The sequence below is a fragment of the Vanacampus margaritifer genome, chromosome 2 (genome assembly GCF_051991255.1).
Source record: "Vanacampus margaritifer isolate UIUO_Vmar chromosome 2, RoL_Vmar_1.0, whole genome shotgun sequence".
NCBI lineage: Eukaryota > Metazoa > Chordata > Actinopteri > Syngnathiformes > Syngnathidae > Vanacampus > Vanacampus margaritifer.
Genome location: NC_135433.1, coordinates 28,685,741 through 28,709,498, shown reverse-complemented (window position 1 = coordinate 28,709,498; position 23,758 = coordinate 28,685,741). Strand labels below are relative to the sequence as shown.

The 23,758-nt window shown below is 37.0% G+C and overlaps 2 protein-coding genes across 8 annotated transcripts in view; both read right to left on the bottom strand.

Annotated features, from left to right (window-relative positions):
* The window catches only part of depdc5 (DEP domain containing 5, GATOR1 subcomplex subunit), a 30,089-nt gene extending 14,715 nt beyond the window's left edge, over positions 1-15,374 (bottom strand). For 3 of the 7 annotated variants that reach the window (XR_013291119.1, XM_077557242.1, XM_077557243.1), the window contains exons 1-29: positions 13,961-15,374; positions 12,955-13,022; positions 12,790-12,877; positions 12,616-12,662; positions 11,404-11,489; positions 10,448-10,531; positions 10,316-10,365; positions 9,758-9,827; positions 8,198-8,276; positions 8,034-8,095; positions 7,862-7,931; positions 7,716-7,788; positions 7,539-7,642; positions 7,382-7,456; positions 6,715-6,849; positions 5,625-5,686; positions 5,471-5,541; positions 5,299-5,368; positions 5,177-5,213; positions 4,976-5,096; positions 4,673-4,893; positions 4,393-4,593; positions 3,749-3,884; positions 2,160-2,248; positions 1,942-1,995; positions 1,675-1,761; positions 1,498-1,536; positions 963-1,119; positions 642-802 (exon numbers count right to left, since the gene is read on the bottom strand). Coding sequence is in view for 6 of the 7 variants with exons in the window: in XM_077557242.1 (XP_077413368.1) it covers positions 642-802; positions 963-1,119; positions 1,498-1,536; positions 1,675-1,761; positions 1,942-1,995; positions 2,160-2,248; positions 3,749-3,884; positions 4,393-4,593; positions 4,673-4,893; positions 4,976-5,096; positions 5,177-5,213; positions 5,299-5,368; positions 5,471-5,541; positions 5,625-5,686; positions 6,715-6,849; positions 7,382-7,456; positions 7,539-7,642; positions 7,716-7,788; positions 7,862-7,931; positions 8,034-8,095; positions 8,198-8,276; positions 9,758-9,827; positions 10,316-10,365; positions 10,448-10,531; positions 11,404-11,489; positions 12,616-12,662; positions 12,790-12,877; positions 12,955-13,012 (2,587 nt within the window). In the remaining variant the exon portion in view is untranslated. The remainder of the gene's footprint in view (positions 1-641; positions 803-962; positions 1,120-1,497; positions 1,537-1,674; positions 1,762-1,941; positions 1,996-2,159; positions 2,249-3,748; positions 3,885-4,392; positions 4,594-4,672; positions 4,894-4,975; positions 5,097-5,176; positions 5,214-5,298; positions 5,369-5,470; positions 5,542-5,624; positions 5,687-6,714; positions 6,850-7,381; positions 7,457-7,538; positions 7,643-7,715; positions 7,789-7,861; positions 7,932-8,033; positions 8,096-8,197; positions 8,277-9,757; positions 9,828-10,315; positions 10,366-10,447; positions 10,532-11,403; positions 11,490-12,615; positions 12,663-12,789; positions 12,878-12,954; positions 13,023-13,960) is intronic. The other 4 variants (XM_077557244.1, XM_077557245.1, XM_077557247.1 and 1 more) reach the window with 4 other exon arrangements.
* Positions 15,375-15,830: 456 nt separating this feature from the next.
* Positions 15,831-23,495, bottom strand: mrpl37 (mitochondrial ribosomal protein L37). Its single transcript, XM_077559919.1, has 8 exons — positions 22,986-23,495; positions 21,915-22,092; positions 21,041-21,156; positions 18,757-18,945; positions 18,420-18,574; positions 18,080-18,211; positions 17,457-17,531; positions 15,831-16,331 (listed from the first exon to the last, which is right to left on the bottom strand). The coding sequence occupies exons 1-8, from the start codon at positions 23,371-23,373 to the stop codon at positions 16,248-16,250; spliced, it is 1,317 nt and encodes a 438-aa protein (XP_077416045.1). The 5' UTR covers positions 23,374-23,495; the 3' UTR covers positions 15,831-16,247.
* Positions 23,496-23,758: the final 263 nt, after the last annotated feature.

Here is a 23,758-nt window from a genome sequence, read left to right as displayed (position 1 = left end):
CCAGAACATGAATCTTGTTGTTCTTTAGCCATTCCTTGGTTGCATTGCTGGAATGCTTTGGATTATTGTCATGTTGCATGATCCATCTTCTACCAATTTGTCCTACCTGGTCCTACTTGACTTTTTGTTTTAAGCAATGCAGCTCAGGGTTCACTTACTTTTGCACCTACAGTATATGAATTAACCAAAAACTATTTTTGATTAAGTTTTGACTACACAATTGATAAAAAAATTTTTTTAAAAAACAATACATTGAATTGATAAACCTACACCTGTTATTTCATATAAAATGTAATGGTTCAGATTGAAACAATTGGAAAATCCAAATTGCTCAAAAGGTTCACAAACTTTTGAGCAGGACTGTACATAATTTGGAACACAGTATACCTGTAGTCAAAGTACAAAAACAGAGAAATGGCAATAAGAGAGCATAAACATCCACTAGCAAAATATGTTCGTTGTACAGCAACTGATAAATTACTGTCTTTATAGTATATGATAAAAATACAGTAAGCCAGTAATATCTTATTATTAATCATTAACGGTCATGTGGCAGACTGATATTAATAACAGACACTAATTGTGACTAGCCTATACAAGTTTATGTTAATGAACACAATATTTATGAAACTGGGAATTACCTCTGGTGTATAAAGGACTGCTACCAAGGGTAGTAGGCACAGAGGGTTGCCGTCTCCTCTTATTAGACTGGACAATGATTTGGTAGCCTTGCATCAACCTCTGACAGATAAATTCTTCAAACACTTGAGTAGCATTCATCCCCGGCGATTCATCTTCTCGCCTAAAATGAATTGAGTCTTATAATAACAGTCACATACGATATTCGTACTGTAAATTTATAAAATGTATGAAATTGTTCTTATTCATTGAACTTTTGAACACAAATAGTAAGTAACGGTGTTTTATGTATGATTGGACCCCCAAAAAAGTTGTGCAAACACCTCTCAAGGTCACTGTGTGGCAGTAAGTAATAGCATCCTTCCGTGTAGTCATTTTGCAGCATTTGCTGGTCAGGGAAGTAATCAGTGGTGAGGGGCAAGCAGGCCGGTGTGGTCAGAGATTTCCAGTCAACCCCCACAGCACAGCAGAAGCTGGGAACTGTCAGACATACAGAAAGTATCAATATCATTATATAAAAACAAAAAATAAGCAGATGAACCCAGCAACACACAACAACAACAATCAAGAAAGTTGAAGAAAATAAATGCATTGACAGTTGAATAGGGTCATTTCATAAACAATGAGTATGGAAGCATGGAAAGGAAAGAATACTGTATGAATTACTGTTGAAAAATTCAAGCCACACCACACGCCAAGACAAAAAATGAGCCCCAGGAGGTGGTGGACCGGAACGGTCCTCGGGTACAGCACCCACTTGACCATTCCCAACGACAACCAGGCACCACTAGCACACAAAACATCATCTAGAGAGAACTACCCATGGGACGAGTATACTTTCCATCAGGTTTCACATACCAAGTCCCAGATTGGCAAAAATGTCCTTTGGCAATCTTCCTGTGAGTACCACAGAAAAAGTGTATGTATAAATGAATAGATTAAAAAATATCACGGCACACAGCTTCCCCGCAACACCACCACCACCACCAACCCACCACCCAAACCTGAAGTAAAAGCTAATATTTTTTTGCGTACTGGCTTGAAAAGCTGCTTTACTCTGTTGTCTGTTGTCTCTTGGACGGCTTGTCATTGCAAATGAGAATCTGCTCTCAAATGCCTTACCTGGTTAAATAGAATAAATTATAAACATTTTTGAGGGGCAACATACTCATACTTAAAAAACAAACAAAAAAAAAACCCAATATTTTTATTACAATTTTACACTTTAATGCACCCACAAATTCTGTCCCCCTCAAACCACAAAAAGAGGTTCAATGTACTTAATTTAGTTGAATAACTTACTTGGATTGACACCATTTCGGGATGAGTCATCAAATTCAGAAGTATTGCTGGTCCCTATACAGATGACAAATTTCAGGCCAGATGACACAGCACCGTTATTATATAAATGAAAGACCAGGCACATTTGATGATTAACTGAGGCAAAGCACTGTGGAATGTTTTTTGAATCATTATTTAAAATAGTTTTTCCATCATGACAGGATTTTGAGTAAGCTTACCACCACTGTTGCCTGGACTTGAAGTGCATTCTTCCATCCCTCCGCTAATGTAAAGAACATTCTCATCTACTTGCGGGTAGTTTGTTTTCCTGAAACAGAAAGCATTCAGTGTTGTCATGTATGTGTGTGTGTTTTTTCCAGTATTCTAAAAATTCTCTCTTTCAGATCCGTCTTCAGGAATACATTCATTGCCATTAGCTAATTACAGACTGCTTTTCCATTGGTGCATTAGAGGTGTAACAATAGAGCTGCCATTCACTGTATTTTACATAGCTAATTTGACTCTATGCATTCAGACAATTCAAATAAATTTTATTCCAGACTCATGGTCCACTCATATCATCAAAAATACATAAATTGATACTATTGCTTTCAATATAAAACTGTGTGGGGCAATGATTACATCAGAAGCTTGCAAATTCACATACAGTGGAACATCAGAGTTTGAACGTCTCGGAACTCGTACAATTCGGACTTCAACCAAAAAAATCGGAGTAAAAAATGCTTCAGAGTTTGAACTCATTTATGTTATGTTAACTCTGAGGTACCACTGTATTGACTTCACAGAGGACTATGAAAAAGGCAGCAAGGTGAAGTCAAGCCATGCAGCCCCACTCGACAAAACACGGTCTTTTGATTAATATTGTGTTTGTGGAAATGAATAAAGCAGCAAAATCCAGCCGTTTTTATTCATCTCAGGGGGCGGCCATTTTGCCACTTGCTGTCGACTGAAAATGGCATCACAGTAGCTCAGGGCTAATGCTGCATTTGAGGATGGTCTGAAGTCGGATTTATCCCAGTTGGCTTTTCTCAATTCCGACCTGAAAGCATTCGAGGTAAACAACCAAAATGGCGGATACTGGATAGTAATAAATTGTTTTTTATTTTGTTCCTCAAAACACATTTTGACCTCCAGCAAACTTGCCTTCTCGCAATTTTGCTTCATTTATTGTTTTTATCTAATTTCATAAGCATTCTATGCAGTTGAGTAGTTCACCGTATAATTTCATGCAGGGAGATAGCGGCATACTGTCACGTATGTTGCGCTGCGTGAAGTTATGGCAAATATTTATGAATGAAGAAAGCCATCTAGTTATATACTCGAGTAAATCGTGTTACACCATTTACGGTCTGTGTTTCCAAATGAGTTCCCATTGTAGAGTGATGACACATCAAAGTCAGTCAGTGAAGTCGGGGTAATTTTTTTCTTCCAACTTCGCAAGTGGGATTTACGAGTTCTTGTACACACTTTCTGGTTTAAAGTCGGAAAAGTCCGACTTTCCGCTTTCCTCGAATGCAGCATAAGGTAACGACCAATCACGGCTCAGCTTGCGAACATCACATGACAAAACACCTGCTTCCTTGTTTTTTGTCTCTGGAGAATGGTCCGGTAGATTACATGAACCAGTTACTATTGAGTGAGAATAGTCCCTGCTGAGTTTCACATACTATAGATGTGAAAAGTGAACACCAATCATTCTGAATAAGTTTGTGTCTTAAAACAGGTGATTATTTACATTACAGTATTTAATTTTAGGACATTACCTCAACTGTGATTTAGTGTATGCCAATTTGTAAGTGCATCTAACCTTCCTGTGGCCTCCTGATATGCGAGTTCCAGCAGCTCAGCTGAGGTGTGGGCATGATCTCTCTGGTAGCTGTCTTGTAAATCAGCAATGTTTTGCCTCGTCTGGTGATGAATTTGAATAGCTTCTCCAAAAGGATCTGAAGATCAAAATAGGAATTCTTAGACATACAGTGAATACAAAATGTCTCCACAAACCTGTCCAACGGCTAGGTTTTTGTGATACAAAAAAAAAGGAAACCAGATAAATTATTTCATTTTTTTTTTCTACCATTAATATCATCCCTTGAATTTTTACAACTCAACTGAAAATAAAAATAATTGAATGTTTTTTAGAGGGGAAGTAAACACCTGAGATAATGTTGCACAAGTATAGGTTAAGGTTATTATTATTTGCGAAATGCAACAACAATGGGAGTGGGCTGGCAATATTTGAGATCATTAGAGCTACACCTGTGAATGTGTATCTAAATTTAAAGGCACACATGAACCACACTTCGTGGCAAAACAAATGGACTTCTGAAGTCTGGTTCATACTTTTCAGAGAAGTCAGAAAATACTCAAGGGCAGAGATATTTAAATAATGAACAACAGAGTGATGAGCAATTTAAAACTAAATTTGAGTATGCTAAAGAAAGTACAGCTCACCAACAGGGAAAGTGTGCATCCAGCGCCTGCGGTTGGATGTGAGCTTCATGGGCATCCTGGTTGGTGTGAAGGGATTTATAAGCGCTCTCTGCGGTGTATAACCTCCAGGCTGTATGTACAGGGTGGACTCAGCACTTCCCACTGTGAACCTAGCAGGGGCACTTGAGTCTCGCTGTGAATCCGCCGTCTTCTCAAACAACTCTGAATAAAGAATGAGCATTAAAGGGAAGGAAATTGTCAATTACAGAGTTGTGTGTTCCCTCTATAATATGCAACCTACCTTTGGCACTTGTGTATCCTAGAGAGCTACTGACTTCATAAGCCATAAAGGGCATCCGAGGTATCAGAAACATGTTGGATACAGGGCCCAGACTATCATCAGACGCCAGGCTATGCTGTTCATCACCAGCAAAACACAAAGTTGGAGATGTGCCCACGCCAGATGCAACATCCACTGATCCACAGCTTTTCTTTACGCTTCTTTCTTTACCTCGAGCCACCCTGCAGGATAGACTTGCAGTATATTTCTGGCAAACATGGATGCAAGAGTTGAATCTAAATTGACAAACTTCGATTCACACACCTAGAACTGGGACTTTTCTGAATCAGTGAAGGACCAGGGAGTCTAAAAACCTGAGAATCATATGCATCATAGTCCACCTGTATTGGCAGGCCGTTGTCACACTCCTTTTGTATACATAAAGCTATAGCAAATAATAAAAAAAGAGGGATTGAGCACAAGAAAAAAAGAAAAAAAGTAAATTGATGCATTTTTACAACTTACTTTGTTCTGTGCCTTTCTTTAGTTTCTCACAATGGCGCTAAAAGAAAAAATATGTAGATATGATTTGGAGACTTGTTTTAATTGATCATTTTACATTGCACAACATAAATGCATGATCTCACCTTGTGAGTGGCAAGTTTCATTCGGGGAATGAAGGTATTACAAGAATTTTGACTTTTGGAAGTGTAGAAGCTGAAAAGGCACAAAACATACAGTGCATAAGCAAAATGATAATTTCAGTCCATTTTTAGAGTTTAAAAACAGCTTGATGAATTGATCAAAATACATTCTTGCCTGTGGTTGATCCAGTGAGGTAGATTATAGTCATTCCCAGCACAAGAGTCAGGTGCCGATTTATTGTGCAACTACGGAGTAAATGTGAAACTCATCATTAATAAATACACTTTATTTTATGCAGCTGCAGTGACTTTGTGGGTTTGCGTTTTACCTTAAAGAGCGGTACTACATGTAATGGCTGTTCTCCCATACACACCAAGTCAACACCAATACCTAAGAATAATATTTTGGGGATAAATAAAATACTTTGCATTGTAGTACCAACAAGAGTGTTAAATGATTTAAAGAGAAACATTGAAAATAAAGTCACAATAGACTTCAAAGATGAAATGTCTTTGGGGGCAGGGGTATGTGTTTTTGGAGGTGTATGGAGTGAGGAACTCAATGTGGGACATTGCTATGGTGCAAAGTACATTGCAGTAATCCAGTATGAAGGAGATGAAAGTGTGGATGACATCAGCCTCAGGACAGTTCTTTGACTTGACTTAAGAGTAAAAAGGTTGCCATTGCTTTTTTTTGGGGGGGGGGGCTCAGATAGTTTGGAAAAGAAGACCAGTTGTAAAACGTTTGTTATACATTGTCAATGAATCCTCATTATGGGTAATTAAAGAGAGAGGGCAGCTATATATATATATATATATATATATATAGCTATTACATGTCTGTACATGTGAATATTCGTTATTTGATGGGATATAAATCCCGGAAGTGAGTGTCAATTGCCATTAGCATGTCAGTGGGATCTTACAGTGACTTTAGCATTAGCACAGGCAATGTTTCTAAATAGAAACATATCATATATTTGCTGTAAACTTCAACTGGGGTGTCATTAAAAAGCTTAAATACAATCAGGGAGGGCAGAGTAACATATACGTAACATGCTTGCTGAAAATATGATGCTTCCAAAAAGTAGGAACTTCAAAACATTGACGTTTTTCATCTATTATAAAGTTTTTATGATTCCGAGAAGCCAAAACATTTGAAATCAAGATTCAATTTCGATTAATTTTCCTGCCCTAATGGATTGGAAATTTTCTTTAAAATATATTGGAATTATACATAAGAATAATTTTGCTTGCGCAATTTTCCATCATGTCCCTCCAATCAGCAAGCAGAGTATTTAGTTTTTATTTGACATTCTTTAAAGGAAGACATTCAACTTGGTTTTAGGCATCTGATTCAATAATTAAAAATGTGACAGAATCGCAACCAAGTATGTTTGCTTGCACATTTGCACTTACCATTGTCAATCATTCGTTGCTTGGTCAAAATCATTAGCAGGCGGTCAACTTCAAACACCCCCACATCCGGCGTGATGACAACAGACATCTGACCGGTCCGGTCAAAGTTACGATTGATATAATGCTTGTCAAAAACTAAAAGAAAATGGAAGAATATTAGCTTTGTAGATCTGAAAGCTTGACAAATATTTCAAAAGAACCGTCAAGAGTCAAACAGCCACCATCATAGTCCCATGTTAATTGAATTGTCCAGTCACACATGTTAACAGACACTGAAATTGCACTTCAACATCTTGGCTCACACATGCCAAATGTGCTAGCCAGAAGTGTCACAGGTCCCTGTATCCTGGTTCTCTTTTCAGCAATAATAAACTGAGCAGAACAGAGATATCAATATTTGAGCATCCGCTTAACAATAGACTAGAAAGGAATACCAATATGGATGCTGTGTGCAAGAAGTGAATTTTGAGACCTTCCTGAGTAGGCTCAGATCATTCAATGTGTGCAGCAAGATGTTGGAGATATTCTATGAGTCTATAGAGTCTGTATAAAATTAACTTTGCTATTGTCGGCTTGGGGAGCAGCATTAGTAACAGATGAAACAAATATTATTTTTTAACAATATACCGGTACTTCTCTTTTTCTCTATTTAAACTTGGGTACTAACCATTAAAAGAAAGGTTGATGGCTTCCAAGTAGTTTCCCTGAGCAGAAGTTGAATTATATCCAACAGGAAAGCCATCTGCCATGAGAAAAGACAAAGTTCCGATTAAATACACAACATCCAGAACAAAGTTCCAGCCAAAGTCATCCAAAAGTTGCACCTGCTTCTTTAAGTCGCACCAGGACAGGATACTGAATGAAGAGATTCTTGACAGTGACTAATAAGGCAGTCCACTCGTCACGCCTTTCATTCTGAGCCACGACTCTAATCACAAAAGAAAACAGAATTTTCTGTGCTATTTTGCCACCACCTCATTGAATTGAATTGTGTAAAATACCTATAAAAGTCCTCATAAAAACGTCCTTCGTGATCTTGTTGGATTGATGCTCTCAGACTCTCGGGGAATTCATCTGTAAAAGATGATTACTCATAATCCATTAATGCAATATTGATGTGCAAACATTAAGATGATGAATGGTTCACCTTTTGATTTGGCATTGTAGAATGTACGCGAAAAAAGCACAACTGTCACTTCATGACTGCAATTCTTATCCTATTCAAAACAGAAATAATTGACAAATGATTAAATTTTCCATAAAGTTATATACAACATATTATGGATGAAAATGGCCAAACCACAAGACAACTCACGAACCTTCCACTTTCCAAACAGGTCGGAAAGGAAACCATTCACAGCCTTTTCAAAGTATAGATCACCTATAAGAGAAATTCTGAGATGAGACAAAAAAAATAATCTATAAAAAAAACATGTGACGTGTATGGTAAAAATAAAATAAAATAAAAAGTTGACTAACTAACCATAAATGTCAAAGTCCCACATCTCACAGCTCATTTGGATGAAGATGTAAACCATTGCAGATGTGGACCTGAACACAACCTGCATCACAAGGTTACAATGTTTAATGTATAAAGATTTGCTGTGTTGAATGTGCTTGTATTAAACATGAAATTTATGAGAACAAATTTAAATAGTGAGTTGTAGAATCATTTGATCTATTTACACATCAACGCGATTACGGAACAAGGATTCTGGGTGCAGGTCCGGCCTCTAATTTTAATACAAGTCACACCTGAGTATAAGTCGCAGGATCAGCCAAAAATGTAAACAATTGTAACTTCCAAAAAAATAAAAATAATAAAACAGGAGGTAGTTTTGGCTCAATGACGTGCATACAACACATTTGGTTTTTCATTTTCTACAGTTTACGCATTTTAAATTACAATACAGTAATCAATCATTTTAAATTTGATTCTATATACGAAATTGGATCAAACATTTGAAAATGAAGACAATGGTTGGGGGGACAAATGCTATTCGATTTCTTTTTTTATGCGTATGTATTGTAAATCACTGATAAAGGAAAGGCATAATATAAACGCCGGATAGGTAACAAGTGTCTGTATAAAGTGGCCTTCACTTGCCCAAAGTTAATGTGTGATTCCAGTGGATCCCTTAAATAACGATGAATTGTTTGTTACTTATAAAAATAACCACTCTAATAACTAATTTCTATTAAGGCTAAACATTTTGGAAAATAAGGATTACGACTTAATTTGCAATTATTTTTTTAATGTCTTTTTGTAGTATATTTTCCAGCAAACAAGCAATTAATCTTTATTACAACAAACAATATCTGATCTATCATCCAAGATAAAGGCAAATGAAGCAATAATTAATATGAAAGACAGTTTATCTATTACAATTACTGTACATAAGTGTAACTTCTGCCCTGCGGACGACACTGACATTGTTTGTTGTCTTAATGAAAAAGATGCTACAATTCAATAAATAATATACTAAACAGTATTTTCTGAGCAAAATAAAATGGTTTTTGGACTTCTTTTAAGCTACCACGTCAATAATTTGTAATTGGATGATCGAGGATGTAGAGGCGTAACTTCTGCCTACAATGTGCTTTCCACCTTACATTGCGGAGGGACGCAACTTGTTTCCAGTTTATAACGATGCCTCATGCACAGAGCCAATAATGGTTACAAACTGCAGGAACAAGCACAACATAGACCTCTCTGCTCATCCGTGCCAAGACTGTTCGTACATAGAAAATAGTATGTAAATAGAGGTATAAAAATGTTGTGAGTGACCTGAATTATTCGCAAGAAGAGCCGTTCATAACTCGAGGTTCCACTGTACTTGATCATGAACATATTTGTCCTCAGAAGTACCTTTCAAGACTTTTGTGTAGGCAATATGCATATGCACCCCCCCCCCCCCATCACCACCACCAATCTTTTTAATCAGTGGATCTTTAGAAACTACATAATAATGGAGCTCCATCCATTTAGTTTCTTAATTACATACTGTGTCCTGTTTTATCTTAAATTGAGCCTCTGTCTTACCCTGGTGTCTTCACTGATATATCCACAGGTCACTTTCTCTCCCTTCACCCACAGTTCACTTGCCTGGGATCTAGCACAACAAACACACATGTGGAAAAAACTATTAGCACACTTCTCTGAAAAAAAGAAAGAAAAACACAGAGGTCAGTTGTTTTTTTTTTTAAACAAATCCCCCAGATTCTTCAAAATTTCTATGTTATTCATAACCCAGCTCAATTTTTCACTGAGCTTGGGACCAGAGAAGGTGGTGGCGTTTCTAGGTGTTGAATTTTCAGGAGACCCCAAAACAGCATGTTTGTTCAACCATTGTTCAAACATTGCATCGTTTTTCAACTCTTCATAAAACCAAATGTTCTTCCTAGGCTTTGAAATTGGCATGAGGGCCCATCCTTGTTTTTAGTGTTTTACTCATTTCCACATAGTTGTTGTATGTTTATGTTCGATATTTACTATGTACAGCACTTTTTCCAGCTTTGGTTGAATTTTAAAGTGCTCTAAAAATAAAATTGAATTGAAATCAACACATTTGAAATCATGAAATATATAGGATTGACATACCTGATTCCAGCATACTCCACTTTTTGTGACAAATAGGCACAGGTCCTCACCTACAATAAGAAGAAAACAAAATAAAATGCACCAAGGACCGAAAACACATTAAATCCAGATGAATATTTTTGCAACCCTTACCAAACTCTTTTTTAGTCTCCACATGTCACCCCTGCCGATGTACTGGTCCTTAAATGTCAGTTCCACCAAGTCCAGAGTGACGTCCTTTTAATGGAAAAAAAATACTTGGCATAGATTATACAGCGGTTTCCAAAATACAGCACCAATACCCCTTGAAGTTTTTCGTATTATGAGACATTACACTCACAAATACGAATGTTATTTTATTGGAATTTAATGTGGTAGACTAATAGGAATAGGACTTTTGTGGCCACACTTGAGAGATTTTCATTTGTCAAAATAAAGTTCCAGACCACCTCCCCAATAAGTGAAATCTGCAATATAGAAATACCCTATTTTTATATACTCCCTAGTCCCATGTTTTTATAGGATTTTTTACACTTATCTTTTCAAGGGTTTTAAACGCACGGTAAAATAATAAAAACACATTAGAAAACATTTAATAAATTGTTAGAGACAAAAAAATACTGTAACAGTGTAACAATCCCTATGTTAACAATTAACAAATTAGTTTTTTCGAAATTAAACTTAACTCATTATCTCACAATGCCTAAGGGCATACATTTTAAAATAAACCTACAGCGTTTGCTTTCTGTATGCTTAAAATGCAGGATGAGAGAGGATAGAGGCATTCAATAATCTCTTTCTAAAATCTTCAGCAAAGATTTTTTAGGCTGGCATTTCTCTTTTCTCTTCTTTCAAATTATACACAATTAATACATTATACTACCACCTAGTGGCCCAATGTGGAAATATACCGCAAAAGAGAGGAGGGGGAAAAAAAGGCAATAAAAGAAAGTGTAAGAGAAAATAAAGGATAAAAGTGAGAGAGACACCAGGACAACAAAAAAAAACTCTGAAATGGCGGGACTGTGAACCCGGAACCCTTGATGGAGTAGGGTATACAGTACTGCAATACTGAAGCTATCGTAGAGTGAGTAAATAAGTTAACAAACCTTTGGATCAACAATGTTAACAACGACATCTTGGTATGCACGGAGTCTGAAGGCTTGTGCCACAGCCTGATCCACACTGACAGTCTCTATAGAGGAATGGAAAAGGAAGAAGCATAAGGAATTGGAATTTGGAACGTTAAGACTTTGAAAATGAAATTTAGGATACCTCCTGCTCCTTTGGCATTTTGTTTGTCTCTCTTTTATATTAATTGGTTGACCCTTTTTTTGGTGGGGGTTGATGGGGAATTATATTACTGACAGTCTAATTTCCCCCAAGCGATGAATAAATAAATCTGTGTATCAATTAATTAGTCTTTCTATTTATAACCCACAAGTCAGATGCAGCATTAATGTTAAAAGGGACAAAGGGAAAATTGACTTGTATAGTAATAGTGGGAGATCTCTGGGGTGCCCTGTCGACCCATCAAGTGTGAAATTAAACACGTAAATCTTATCTAGCTGTTTCTGAAAATATCTGTGTGCCATTTTTTTTCCTCTTGCACCACAGATTCTACAGGTGCTTCGATAAGGGTTTTATTCTGCTGATTCTGATACAGATCATCCACAAGTGAGATTGGTCAGTACTGGATCTGAAAGCAATCACACGGATTAGCTGCATATTTATAATTATAGAACAGCTGACTAACGACTATTTATTTAATAATCTGTCAATTATATTTTCGATTAAGTGATCAATCTGATTTACAAAAAACAACAACATTTTATCTAAATTCCCATCCCTTTAATATACAAAAACAGGGCATTATTTCCAACAGACAACAAACAATATCATGACTCAATTTCTAGATTGATCTTTCTTTGTTAAAGTTAAGGGAAGGGGGCACTAAACTGCAGACAGCCTGATGTCTAGTTGGCTGCAGGCTGCAAGGTACAAGTTCCAGGTGATTTTTTTATTTTTTTTTTAAAGGCATTGACGACATGCCGATCACGTACTTTTCCACAGAAATTGGCTGATAGTTCGGAGCACTTCTAATTGATTCTATGATTTATTTTGTAACTTGAATTGTTTATTTGTTCAGTGTTTTCGTTTCAGAGTACAATGAGACAATGAACTGCTTGAATTTCAAGTTTAAAAATCTGGTGGGAAATTGGGGTGTTCAAAACTTTTTAAACTGACAGCATACAAACACACACATTTTTTTTTTCCTGCTCCACATGAATTGCAGAAAAGGGTTGATGAGATAGACATACCTTTCTGAAGGTCTTCTTTTAAGCTCTTCACTTGCAGCAAAAGGGGACTGTATATTTTAAGCACAAAGTGAAAGGGGAGTAAGAATAAGTTCATTTAAAATCTGCTGAATAATTGCAAATAAACACCGCCTACACTCTCTCTATAGTAACTTCCTCCCTATGGTACAAGCTCACCTGAACTCATCTGTGGGATGTGCAATTTCAATTACATCCCCAAGGCAGATTTGAGGGAAAACTTTTGGATTGACCACCACCTCATCATCTAAACAAAATAAATGATTCATTACAAAATAATCTCAAAGAAACAATATTGAAATTTATGTGACGTTTTTAACTTACCATTTCCACCAAAACCTTTCTTGTGCAGCACAAGCTTGTAAGATTTATTGGTCTTCATTATGTAACAGCTAATAAAACAACCATCACAAGTAAATTAGTAATCTATTTTTAGCACATTACATCACATACATACAAACGTGATTCTACTAAGCTATGAGGGAGAGAATATCAGTCATAACAAAAATTGATAAACCACAGTGCCCCCTCTTTTTTCAACACTGCAATACATTTTGACATAAACATACCAGGTTCTAGATGCCCCATTCCTATTGGCACTTGAGAGCCCCTATCCAGCTTGTTTGAGATGTTTCCCTCCTCCAACACACTTGATTCATTTGATCAGGATCATTATCGGGCTTCTAACTTGCTGATGAGTTGATCATTTTATTCAGGTGTGTTGTAGGAGGGAGATTTCTAAAATAGTCTACTCTAGATAGGGACTCTCGAACACCGAGCTTGGGCACCTCTGTTCTAGATGAAAGCTGTGATGATACAAAAATAAAGACTTAATTAATGGTGTCAGATTAAAAAATGTCACACTTCCTTTATTTATTTGTTGACAGATTATAATGCTGTGCAATTCACATTTCGATTCGACCATTCGAACATTGATTTAGAGTGGACAGAGAACGACTTGCATTGTAAACAATAGTCCGCTAGCCTTCAAATAATACCCTTCTTCATTTGTCATTAGTGTTGGGAGTGCAATATGCTTTTGTTACCTCTGCATAGACTTGTTTGCCAATGTTAAAATGACTGAAAATATTGTACAGTTGACAACGGTTTCATGAAGGTGACAGGTTGCCTACGTGAACTTTGAAATGATTCAAGGTAGCCTATAATTAATCTGAAAAGGCAATGTACAGTATATGACATGCAAGGCATACACAACACAGTATTACCTGTTCAGAATAAATCACGTGTGTGAGTCAGCGCAAAGGGAATCTGCGTAATACTGTACTCAAAAACGTATAATTGAGGATAACGTGATTATTTGATAGCTTACCAGTTGTTACACGTACTCAAAGTCAAATCCTTAGTCGCTTTTTAAAACCTTGGCAAGTTGCAAGAATAAATAATGCTTCCTCTTCATCTTCTTCTGGTGTTTTATGGCAGTTGCGAGAAATGTTTAGCTGCATTACCGCCATCTATTGGTAAAGAGTGTGAACCCGGGATGCCTACTAACCTATTTCCCAGCAAAATAATAACGGGGGAAAATAACACATGCTAGTCATACTGTACACCCTGATACAAAATTTCCAATATTCTTGACTTGAAGTGTATTGTTCATGCTTGTGTGTCCAAATCTAATCTTGATTTTAGGGCTTGTTTTCTGTCACTTCCAATCCAATCACTCCTCTCCAACTCTTCTTGTGATTCTGTAAAAATGTCTCTTTTTTTTTCATTATTGATTCCTTAATACTTATGTCACTGATACCAACATTTACCGGTAGTCTACATCTCCTTCTGTAAACCCGACCGAGCATTTCGTTACTTATTTTGTTTGTTTGTTGCTATTCCACCTGGCCTCTGATTTTCCAACAACACCCAAAGCAAAAAAAATAAACTATTAATCTCATCGTTTGTATTGTATTTTATACATGTTGAATTTCAAGTACTGTACTGTATATCTGGTCTGCATTTATTTATTTTTTAAACTAGTAACTAGTATATTATTCCACTAGGTGGAGGTATATGCATAACAAAATGTTGTCATTTATAGATTGTTACTATACATCAGATGTAGGCTACATGCTAAGTTAGGGATTCTTTGAGCATATACACGGAAGTTAAACATTTTTTGATGCCCCGTCATGTAGGCCTATGTCAAAACCTTGAGATTTTTACCCGTTATTATCCTAGTCCTAAAATGGGCCATTCAGAACCGATTATCATTTACAATGCTAAACTGGCTGCCGACATCTGATAAAATTTTTTTAAAAAAGGCAAAAATTAAGCCAGCACAAATAAAACAAACAGCAAACAGAACAATGTGATGTAAACAACTGCTCACATTAGCATTCAACATAAAACGTGCAATGATACCATCACAAATAATCAGATAAAATCTTCCTCGCCAATCAAAATATAGTCTTACCGCTGAAAGTTGAATAGCCATGGCCAACTCTCCCTAAAAGCAGAACACGTAAGTGTTGGGTCTCATCGACCAGCGCGCTTTGCGCTCCCAAAGCAGAGGCTCGGGTTCGATCCCCAAATTGTGTCAACGTCGCAAGAGTAGAAAGTGAAAACGCCCCCACATGTGAAATGGTTGTCCGTGTTTTTATACCACAAAATCTTGGTATTTAACAGGGATCTGTAGATTTGTTGTAGCCACTGTAAGTACCCAAGCATTTCTCATATCTCAAGTGAGCTAATTACAGAAGCGTGGAGCTGTCAATGTGGAGTCAACATTTTTGGCTGGCGAGTACCTTTGAACGTGCTTGCAAATATGTTCAAACGTACTCGCAAATACGTTCGAACGTATTTCAATAAGTTCAAACAGACTCGTAAATACGATCAAACACTTAGTAGCATTTAGCCTACAAGTACATTCGAACGCATTTGCAATACGTTCAAACGTATTTGCGAGTACGTTTTAACATACTTGCAAGCACGTTCAAATGTTTTTGCGAGTACATTCTAACATATTCGCAAGTACGTTCGAACGTACTCGCCAGCCAAAAATGTTTACTCCACATTGGCAGCTTTACGCTTTCGTATTTAATAGTCATGCATGCAACATAAAAAATAAAACATGGGTTAATGTAATCAAATTGGACACAAAGTTTTACCGTGATTCAAATTTTTTCTGCTGTTGATTTTTTTTCAGGGAAGTATCGTGAACTACCTGTGACTAAGCTCTACTGGGACAGGTGTAACCCTTTGAAACAATTGTTTATTTAAACAAGTTGATGTTACATAACTTGGTGAAGGGGGGGTCAAAACAAATAAGCATAGCGCTGGTGTTGGGCCAAAACCTTTTATTTCCAAAATGGTCACTTTTCAAGAGACCCCAAAATTGCTATGTTTGTTCAACCATTAACATTGCATCATCAAAGTCAGCAGGCCATTTTTCAACACTTTAAAATAACACCCACTCGTGTAGACTAATCAATCGATTTTTGAAAAAATATGAAATTTACCAAATTGTGACTTAAGAGGTTTTGACCCGACAACAGCTTTTTCCACTTAACCTTAAGGGAGTCTTAAAAACATAATTTCCCCCAACCTTTCTCAAACTTGCACACAGAATCACTGATTTGTAGTTGTAGTCATTAGAATGCATTGGGTCTTTAGTGCTCCACAGCGCCGTGAAGGTATAGGGCTAGGAATTTGCTGAATGTCTCTGGCTTGTATCCTACAAGACCAGCTGGTACCTAGCCAGAAACATGAAAAATACAAAACTTTAAACATTTTAGTTACACCACGACTACTACAACAACAAAATCTCCTGGGATAAAAAACATACATGAACATTGTACATCAAATCATGTGTGCGACAATTATTAGCACCCCCAATGTTAATACTTTGCACAACATGCCCTTTGCCAACAAAACAGCACCTAATCTTCTTCTGTAATGTTTGATATATGGTTGCCCCTTGCCTATGTGAGTGAAATGAAGAGGGCAACTGGTGAGAGAGTTGAACCATTTGGTAGTGATGACAAAATGAAGCTTCATGAAGCACTTGCGATACTTTTTGACTCCTCTATATGGTGCTCTTGGTTTAAAAATAAAGGCAAGTACAATAAAAAAATATTACATTTGCATTGCATCTTTGAATCATGAGTGCCATCTTGAGGAGTCAAAAAGTATCGCAAGTGCTTCATGAAGCTTCATTTTCCCATCACTACCATTTGGCTTAGCATGCTAGTGTTAGCAGTATGCTTGTAGCCACAAATGAGCGATATCGGGAATGTGATTTAGTAGCAGTTGTAGTGCTACCGCTAACAACACTTGTTGTAGAGTATTGATCCATTTCGGATTCCTACATGTTAATTATCAAGTGCCATTTTCATGTTCCAAATTATTGTGGCTAATTGTCATTGAATAAAGGCACCCTGGTTTTCCCGTTATCCAATTAAGCAGTCATTTATTTATTTACTAGATATTTAGCACTTGAAATGAACATACACTTTTACTGTGCAGTACTGTATGTACTGTAGATGATTAGATTTTGCAATATACTCAGATTATTTATTGCACATTGAATGTGTGCAATGAGATGTATTTGTGTTTCATACAGGCCAAGTGCCAAACCTGTGCTGATGGCTAGCTGGACAAGGCTTTCAGCCCAAGAACCCGTGAGCCTTGCATGTATTTTGTGGAATACAAAAAAAAAAAAAGTACGGTAGAACCATCAGAAATGTTTTATTTTCTTGATTGATGCCATTCTAATTATTACTTTTGTTGTGTGGTAAGCACGAGCCGGTGTAAATAAATATCTATTAAATTCTACCTCCTTTAAAACAGACTCAACAAAATAGCTAGGGAGCAATTACCTTCACTTCCTTCCGGTACATGACTGGTTTGAGGTTTGCAGAATCGTAGAGCTCAGCGTCTTCAACCAACCACACCTAAAACAAGTGAATTCAATAGTGCTGACTTACAAAAAGCATATACAATGTATGAATTAATTGGTAGAATATTTGCACATAGGTCTACCCCACACTGGAGCACATTAAAAGGCCCGAAAAACCATGACATTTATGAAATCAAATACCAGAATTTTCCATACTTGCGTAGGAACCCTAAAATGGGTTTGCAACCTATTCAAAGTTAGTGTCAATCATTTTGCTTCTTACTTGAGCTTGAATTTCTTTTTATCATGGCATGGTGTGTTTTTTTTTTACTATCTTGTTGCCTACTGTACTTCTTTGATATATACTACTCGAGTTAGTTCAAGATTCAACCTATACACAGCAGTATTTAGATCTGGGTGTGGCCCTAGATAGAGTTGAAATAAAAATATTAATTATAAAAAACACAGTTTGTTTGCAAGCTGATGGAGCTATATCTCAAAGTTATTTGAGTCTTTTCATACTTTGAGCTTCTAGTGCATCATTACCCCTTACAGAAAAATACATAAGGACAATAAATAACTACAAATCATCCGATTAAAAACCTGGTTTTTGATGCCATCGTTTCCACTAAGATCCGTGGTGTTGAGTTGAAAAACAATGAACTGGAAAAGTCTGCCGTTGGTCCCGACTGCCTGTATCGTGATAGGATGATCCAAGACACTGTTTGTCTTGGCCTGGGCGTATGTATGTATGTATGAACAGATCCAGAAATGATGATGAGAGGATGAGGGGGAGAAAGAGAAGAAAACGGAACGCAATTAGTCAAATTCACAAAGATCCGACAAAAGCAATTTTGGCGAATGGTTTTCTTTCAAAAAGATGAAACAAATGTACACTACTGTATCACCAAATGAGGAAACAAGCTCACGCACACACACTTACCCCATAGAGCATATGTGCACGTGCCAGAGCGTTTCCGAAAAGGAACATGATCATCTTGGCTCTGAGCTGCTCTGGGCGAAGTTTGCAGTGACTCTCCTCTCCCGCCACAAAGTAAAGTGTGTGGGCATGAGGGTAATATTGCTGCCCTCTAAAACCTGAAAACAATTGAAAACAGTCCCAACAAAAAAAAGGCAGTAAAAATGTAATTAATAATGTTGTGTGTGATACGTGATCATATACTTCATACTCAAGATGAAGTACTGTAATAATGATTTGATCCTGTTCTAAATCTGAAGGTTCATAGAACTATGAAAGAGACCCAAAAGACATTCCTCACCTGTGCAGTTCACCTCCTCCTTATACACATTAACTTTCTGCAGGTCCACCATAGGAGACACAGGATAAAATGTTTCAAGAATATGATCTGCTGTTTCTAACACTTGCTGTTTCCCAGAAAGCCTCGGGAGAGGATCCACGCTCCTATATAATAAGCCATTTTGACCCCGAATCTGTAACAAGTTATTGCCTGGAATAGAAACAACAAAAAACACTTTCAGTGCACAAATTATATTCAGAAGCATGAATCAAATGTTTAGATTAAATCTTGACCAAGTATGGAATAAATGTTTATAGCTATTGTGTGTCATTTTTGGACTATACTGTAAGTCACATGCTGCATCTCATACTCAGGTGCAACTTAACTCATTCACTGCCATTGACGGTTTAACTTTTTTTCTACTTTTGTTAACACAAGAGTATAAAAACCTAGAAAAAAAAATTATCGGGCATTTAGAACAGATATAAAATTTCTGATTAATCGTGAGTTAACTAGTGAAGTCATGCGATTAATTACAAAATAAACATTTTAATCGCCTGACACCCCTAATTTTTAATAATCATCTTGTCAGGCGATTAAAATGTTTATTTTGTAATTAATCGCATGACTTCATTAGTTAACTCACGATTAATCACAAATTTTACATCTGTTCTAAATGCCCGATAAAAAATGTTTCTAGGTTTTCATACTTTTGTTAACAAAAGTGGGAAAAAAGTTAAACTAATAGATTTTTTTTACGTTTATAGCCATCAATGGCAGTGAATGAGTTAAAATTACAGCTTGGAATTGCACCCAGAATCCTCCTCTTAATCATGTTGACGGCAGAGGACAAGTTTAGTTTGCATTCGAATTTCTGCTCCTTAACTCCGGCAAAGATCCGCTCCCTGATGTGAGACCAAACTCTTTGAGAAAGTGGAACCCCTCAGAGATAAAAAAAAATTGGCATAAACGATATCTGTGGAGACACCCCTACATTTTCATGAACACACACACAAACAATGGTTGGTAAAAATATTTGCAGCATGAAGTTTGTCAGCCTGTAAAAATCCATGAATTAACCGCACCATTGTTTAAGCCGCAGAATTCAAAGTGTGTGGAAAATGTACAGGCTTGTAGACCAGAAAATACGGTACTTAAGTTGCTCTCATACATAAATTGTATGCGAAGACTATGAATTCAAACATTAAATGTACACATACTGTGTAAAAAGGCTTCACAGCTGTGAACAAAAATACAATTTCAATTTGTGGTGCTAAAACTATTTAAGAACAGAGCTGACCTCGGCCAAACCAAAGTGTTCTCAGTTTTAAGATGATAGGACACTGGGCACGCGCGCAAAATAGACTACTGCATAGTTTCTATCTAGAAGCAGTTGAATGCATAAAACCTCCTTAACTCGTTCACTGCCATTGATGGTTATAAAACATCAAAAATCATTTTAACTATTTCTATTAGTTTAACATTTTATTTCTACTTTTGTTAACAAGAGTATGAAAACCTAGAATTGTTTTATTGTACATTTAGAACAGATGTAAAATGTGTGATTAATTGTGAGTTAACTATTGAAGTCATTCGATTAGTTACAATTAAAAATTTTAATCGGCTGACACCCCAAATTTTTAATAATCATCTCGTCGGGCGATTATATTTTTTCATTGTAATTAATTGCATGACTTCACTAGTTAACTCACAATTAATGACAACTTTAATATCTGTTCTAAATGTACAAAAAAAAATCTAGGTTTTTATACTCTTGTTAACAAAAGTGGGGGGAAAAAAATGTTAAACTAATAGAAATAGTTCAAAGGAATTTTTGACGTTTATAGCCGTCAATGGAAGTGAATGAGTTAATAGTAAAAAATTTGATTTTACGATAAATTCTTTGTTAAATGACTAATGTTTTTATTCCACTTTCAAATGGACTTTATATTGGCATTTGGACTTATTTTATTATTTGTTGTGTATAACTATGTCATTGTTGATAATTTATGTTTTTATGATGTAGTGGCGAAGGCAAGGATGCTGCTGAAATAAGTTTCATTGTGTACACAATGACAAATAAAGTTATATTCTATTCTATATGAATATGTCTGTTTGTTTATCCATCCGGTCTGTTAGTTAGCACGCAACTCCCTGGTTCATGGTAGTGGCATACTGATTCCATTCATATGGTGTTGATGGTGAACATAAATTCCGGTGTCTGCACCTTTATTCTAATCCTAATCAAAATTAAACCGCACTTGCTCATAACAGAATGCATTTGGTAATCATTTCGACAGCATACCTCTTTTCCATGAAGTTACCAATGAGTATTTCTCAGATAGCATTCTCCTTCCAATCAACGGATGGCTGGACTGAAGCGTGGCACAAAGATGGAGCAGGTTGAAGAGGAGTGTGCTCCTAAGAAAGATACAAAAATAAACATGTTCAGCAAATCTAGAGTGAAGTTATGACTTGACTATTGTTTCATCAAGAAGGTGGGACTACGAGACCCAATGTTTTTGCATTAGTATGAATGAATCTGTTCCTGTCCTCACAAAACCACCATACTGTTTTAAAAGTTTTAATAAAGGAAAGTAGTGGTGTATTGTAAAATATGAATTAAATCATAATACAAGAAAAAGTAAAGAAATTTCAAATTAAAGGCTATGCTAAAGTCACTCTCTTACAGAGAGGAATTTGTCGATGTGTTTCGACTCAAAGAGTCTTTATCAAGGGATCACACTTAAAGCAAAAAAAGCAGTTGTGACGTGTATCACGTGAGCAATGCCATCATGAGGGAAAAAACATGCAGTTGACTATATACACACACACAAAAAGACAAACACATTATGCAAAAAGGTCTTATGAAATATTAATATATTGAAATATAATTTATATACAGATCAAGGAAACTATTAAAAATATTATTTTAGAATGTTATTTTGGGTGGAAAAAATCCCCAGCAGCCTATAAACTCTAAAAAAATATATATAGCAAATATCTGCCCTTAGCCAGTTTGGACTTGATAAACTTGACCAAAAATGGCCACCATGAATGCAGTGTGAAAAAAACACATGTATCCAATATCATAAAATAAGGCAGACACTCACCCATCCATATTTGTAAACACAAGTTCTACAGTTCTACAAATATCAGGGTATAAATTAAAAAAATACCTGTATTTTTCTGTTTGCTCCTCTGTTGTGGCCCAGAAGCGAGCATGTTTGATGGCATTCTGAACACGGTTTTCCTGATTTGGTAACTGATTGGCGGGACTCTCCGCCAGAGATAGAAGCTGAGGTGGCAAACCAGAGATTGCCATGCTTTTGGTTAACCAAAGGGCCTGTCGAACACCTGAGGGGAGAGTACAATGTCACTCTGTTATCTCCTTGTCCACTTTTGGCGACTGGCCATTATGGCCAATAAATCAGAGCCTCTCATGGCAAAAAGCGCTAGCAGGAGAGTTGCCGGTCACGGTAAAATATCCACTGCCTGTTATTAAATTAGTAATTCATTTTACAAATAACTTAGTAGTACACTCAATGTGAAATTACAGAAAAAAAAATATTCTTAACTGTAATAAATGAATAGAAGCAACATTAAAATCGAGGAGCCTCTTGGGAGCCTAAATTCCCGTCTGAAAGAATACAGGTGGTAATTTAGTCGACTTTTATTCTAAAATAATTATTCTACAGGTTTTGGATATTTCAATCGACACTTTGGACTCGAGAGCATGACAGGGTCACCCTTTTCGGGGGTAGTTTATTCATAATCTGTCTTCGCATGCTTTAAGTCAATGGTCCCCAACCTTTTTTTCACCACGGACCGGTTCATACATGTCCACAACTTTGGCGGACCGGCAACCCAGTGGGTGGGTGGGTGGGGGGGGGGGGTGTGGTCTTGGCTGTTCGTCGGCTGATTAATAAAAGGCTACGACAACAAACGCAAGTCCACTACCATAACAGAGGTAACAAAACGCGACTGAGATGATTAGCATCTTGGCGTGTCAAGAGTCCGTCGTAAACAGAGAGAATCTGGTCACTTTTCAAAATAAAATAAAAATTCAAAATAAAATAAATATTTTTAAGCTAATCTATTAACCGGAAGTACAGTAAGTTTTTTTTTATTATTTCAACTGTGCGGCCCGGTCCAAAGGTGCCCACAGCCCGGTGGTTGGGGACCACTGCTTTAAGTAACCGTTTTGAAAGATGTTGAAAATCGAAGCTCATATTGAAAACTGACGATACCTTCCAATATGCTGGTCCTCTGGTTGAAGACATAACACGGCGTCTCTTGATACAACGGCATCTCATGTCTCGGGGGAGACCTGTATTGATTGGGATCCTTTAATTCCCTTTTCCACTGTGGGAGAACAGGTTTAGCTAGCCCCGGGACAAAGTGCATCTTTTCCGCATAAGTGATCTTTTCTAGTCCTGGGATATGCACATCTTCTATGGGCCGCTTTCCTACATTCGAAGCCTTCCTCGCAGAAACCCGGCTGCCAGAGAAATGTCTGGCCTGTAATCGGCTTCTGCCTCCATATGCAGAGAACCAGCTCAAGTCTCTGTTGTATACAGATTTCGAAAAACGCAAAGCCGCTGCCCCAACACAAGTCGTCTCTGGAAACATTGACATTCCTGATAGTTGCGGACCAAGCTAGAAACACACGACAATGACAAACGTGCTTCTGCTGCTTGACACTTTCTTCTTCGCCGTCTTCTACTTCTTCGTTGTGTTGAACGGCGGTTTGCAAATTGAAATGACGCATTACCGCCACCCATCCATCTGTGGGTATTACTGCTTTGGATTACAATCTATAATAAATTGTTTGTTTACGAAGGGGGCTGAAAAATAATTTATGCATGTATTTTGAAATATAAAATACAATACTGAGGGGCTACAAAGATGTCTGACAGTGCTATAGCACCCCCTAGCCCCTTCTTGTATGCAGAGCCCACAATGTCCCTACATACATACGGGAGTAGGTGCGGTTGAGATCCGCGCATGCCCCGGATTGCGT

What these genes read in the sequence shown, in the direction of transcription:
- mrpl37 (XM_077559919.1), bottom strand. Translation starts at nt 23,373, where the DNA reads ATGTCAATGTTTCCAGAGACGACTTGTGTTGGGGCAGCGGCTTTGCGT. An exon ending in GTGCACATATGCTCTATGGG is followed by an intron (nt 18,212 to 18,419) that starts GTAAGTGTGTGT and finishes ACATACGCCCAG; the next exon opens with GCCAAGACAAACAGTGTCTT. An exon ending in TGTACCGGAAGGAAGTGAAG is followed by an intron (nt 16,332 to 17,456) that starts GTAATTGCTCCC and finishes GTTTCTGGCTAG; the next exon opens with GTACCAGCTGGTCTTGTAGG.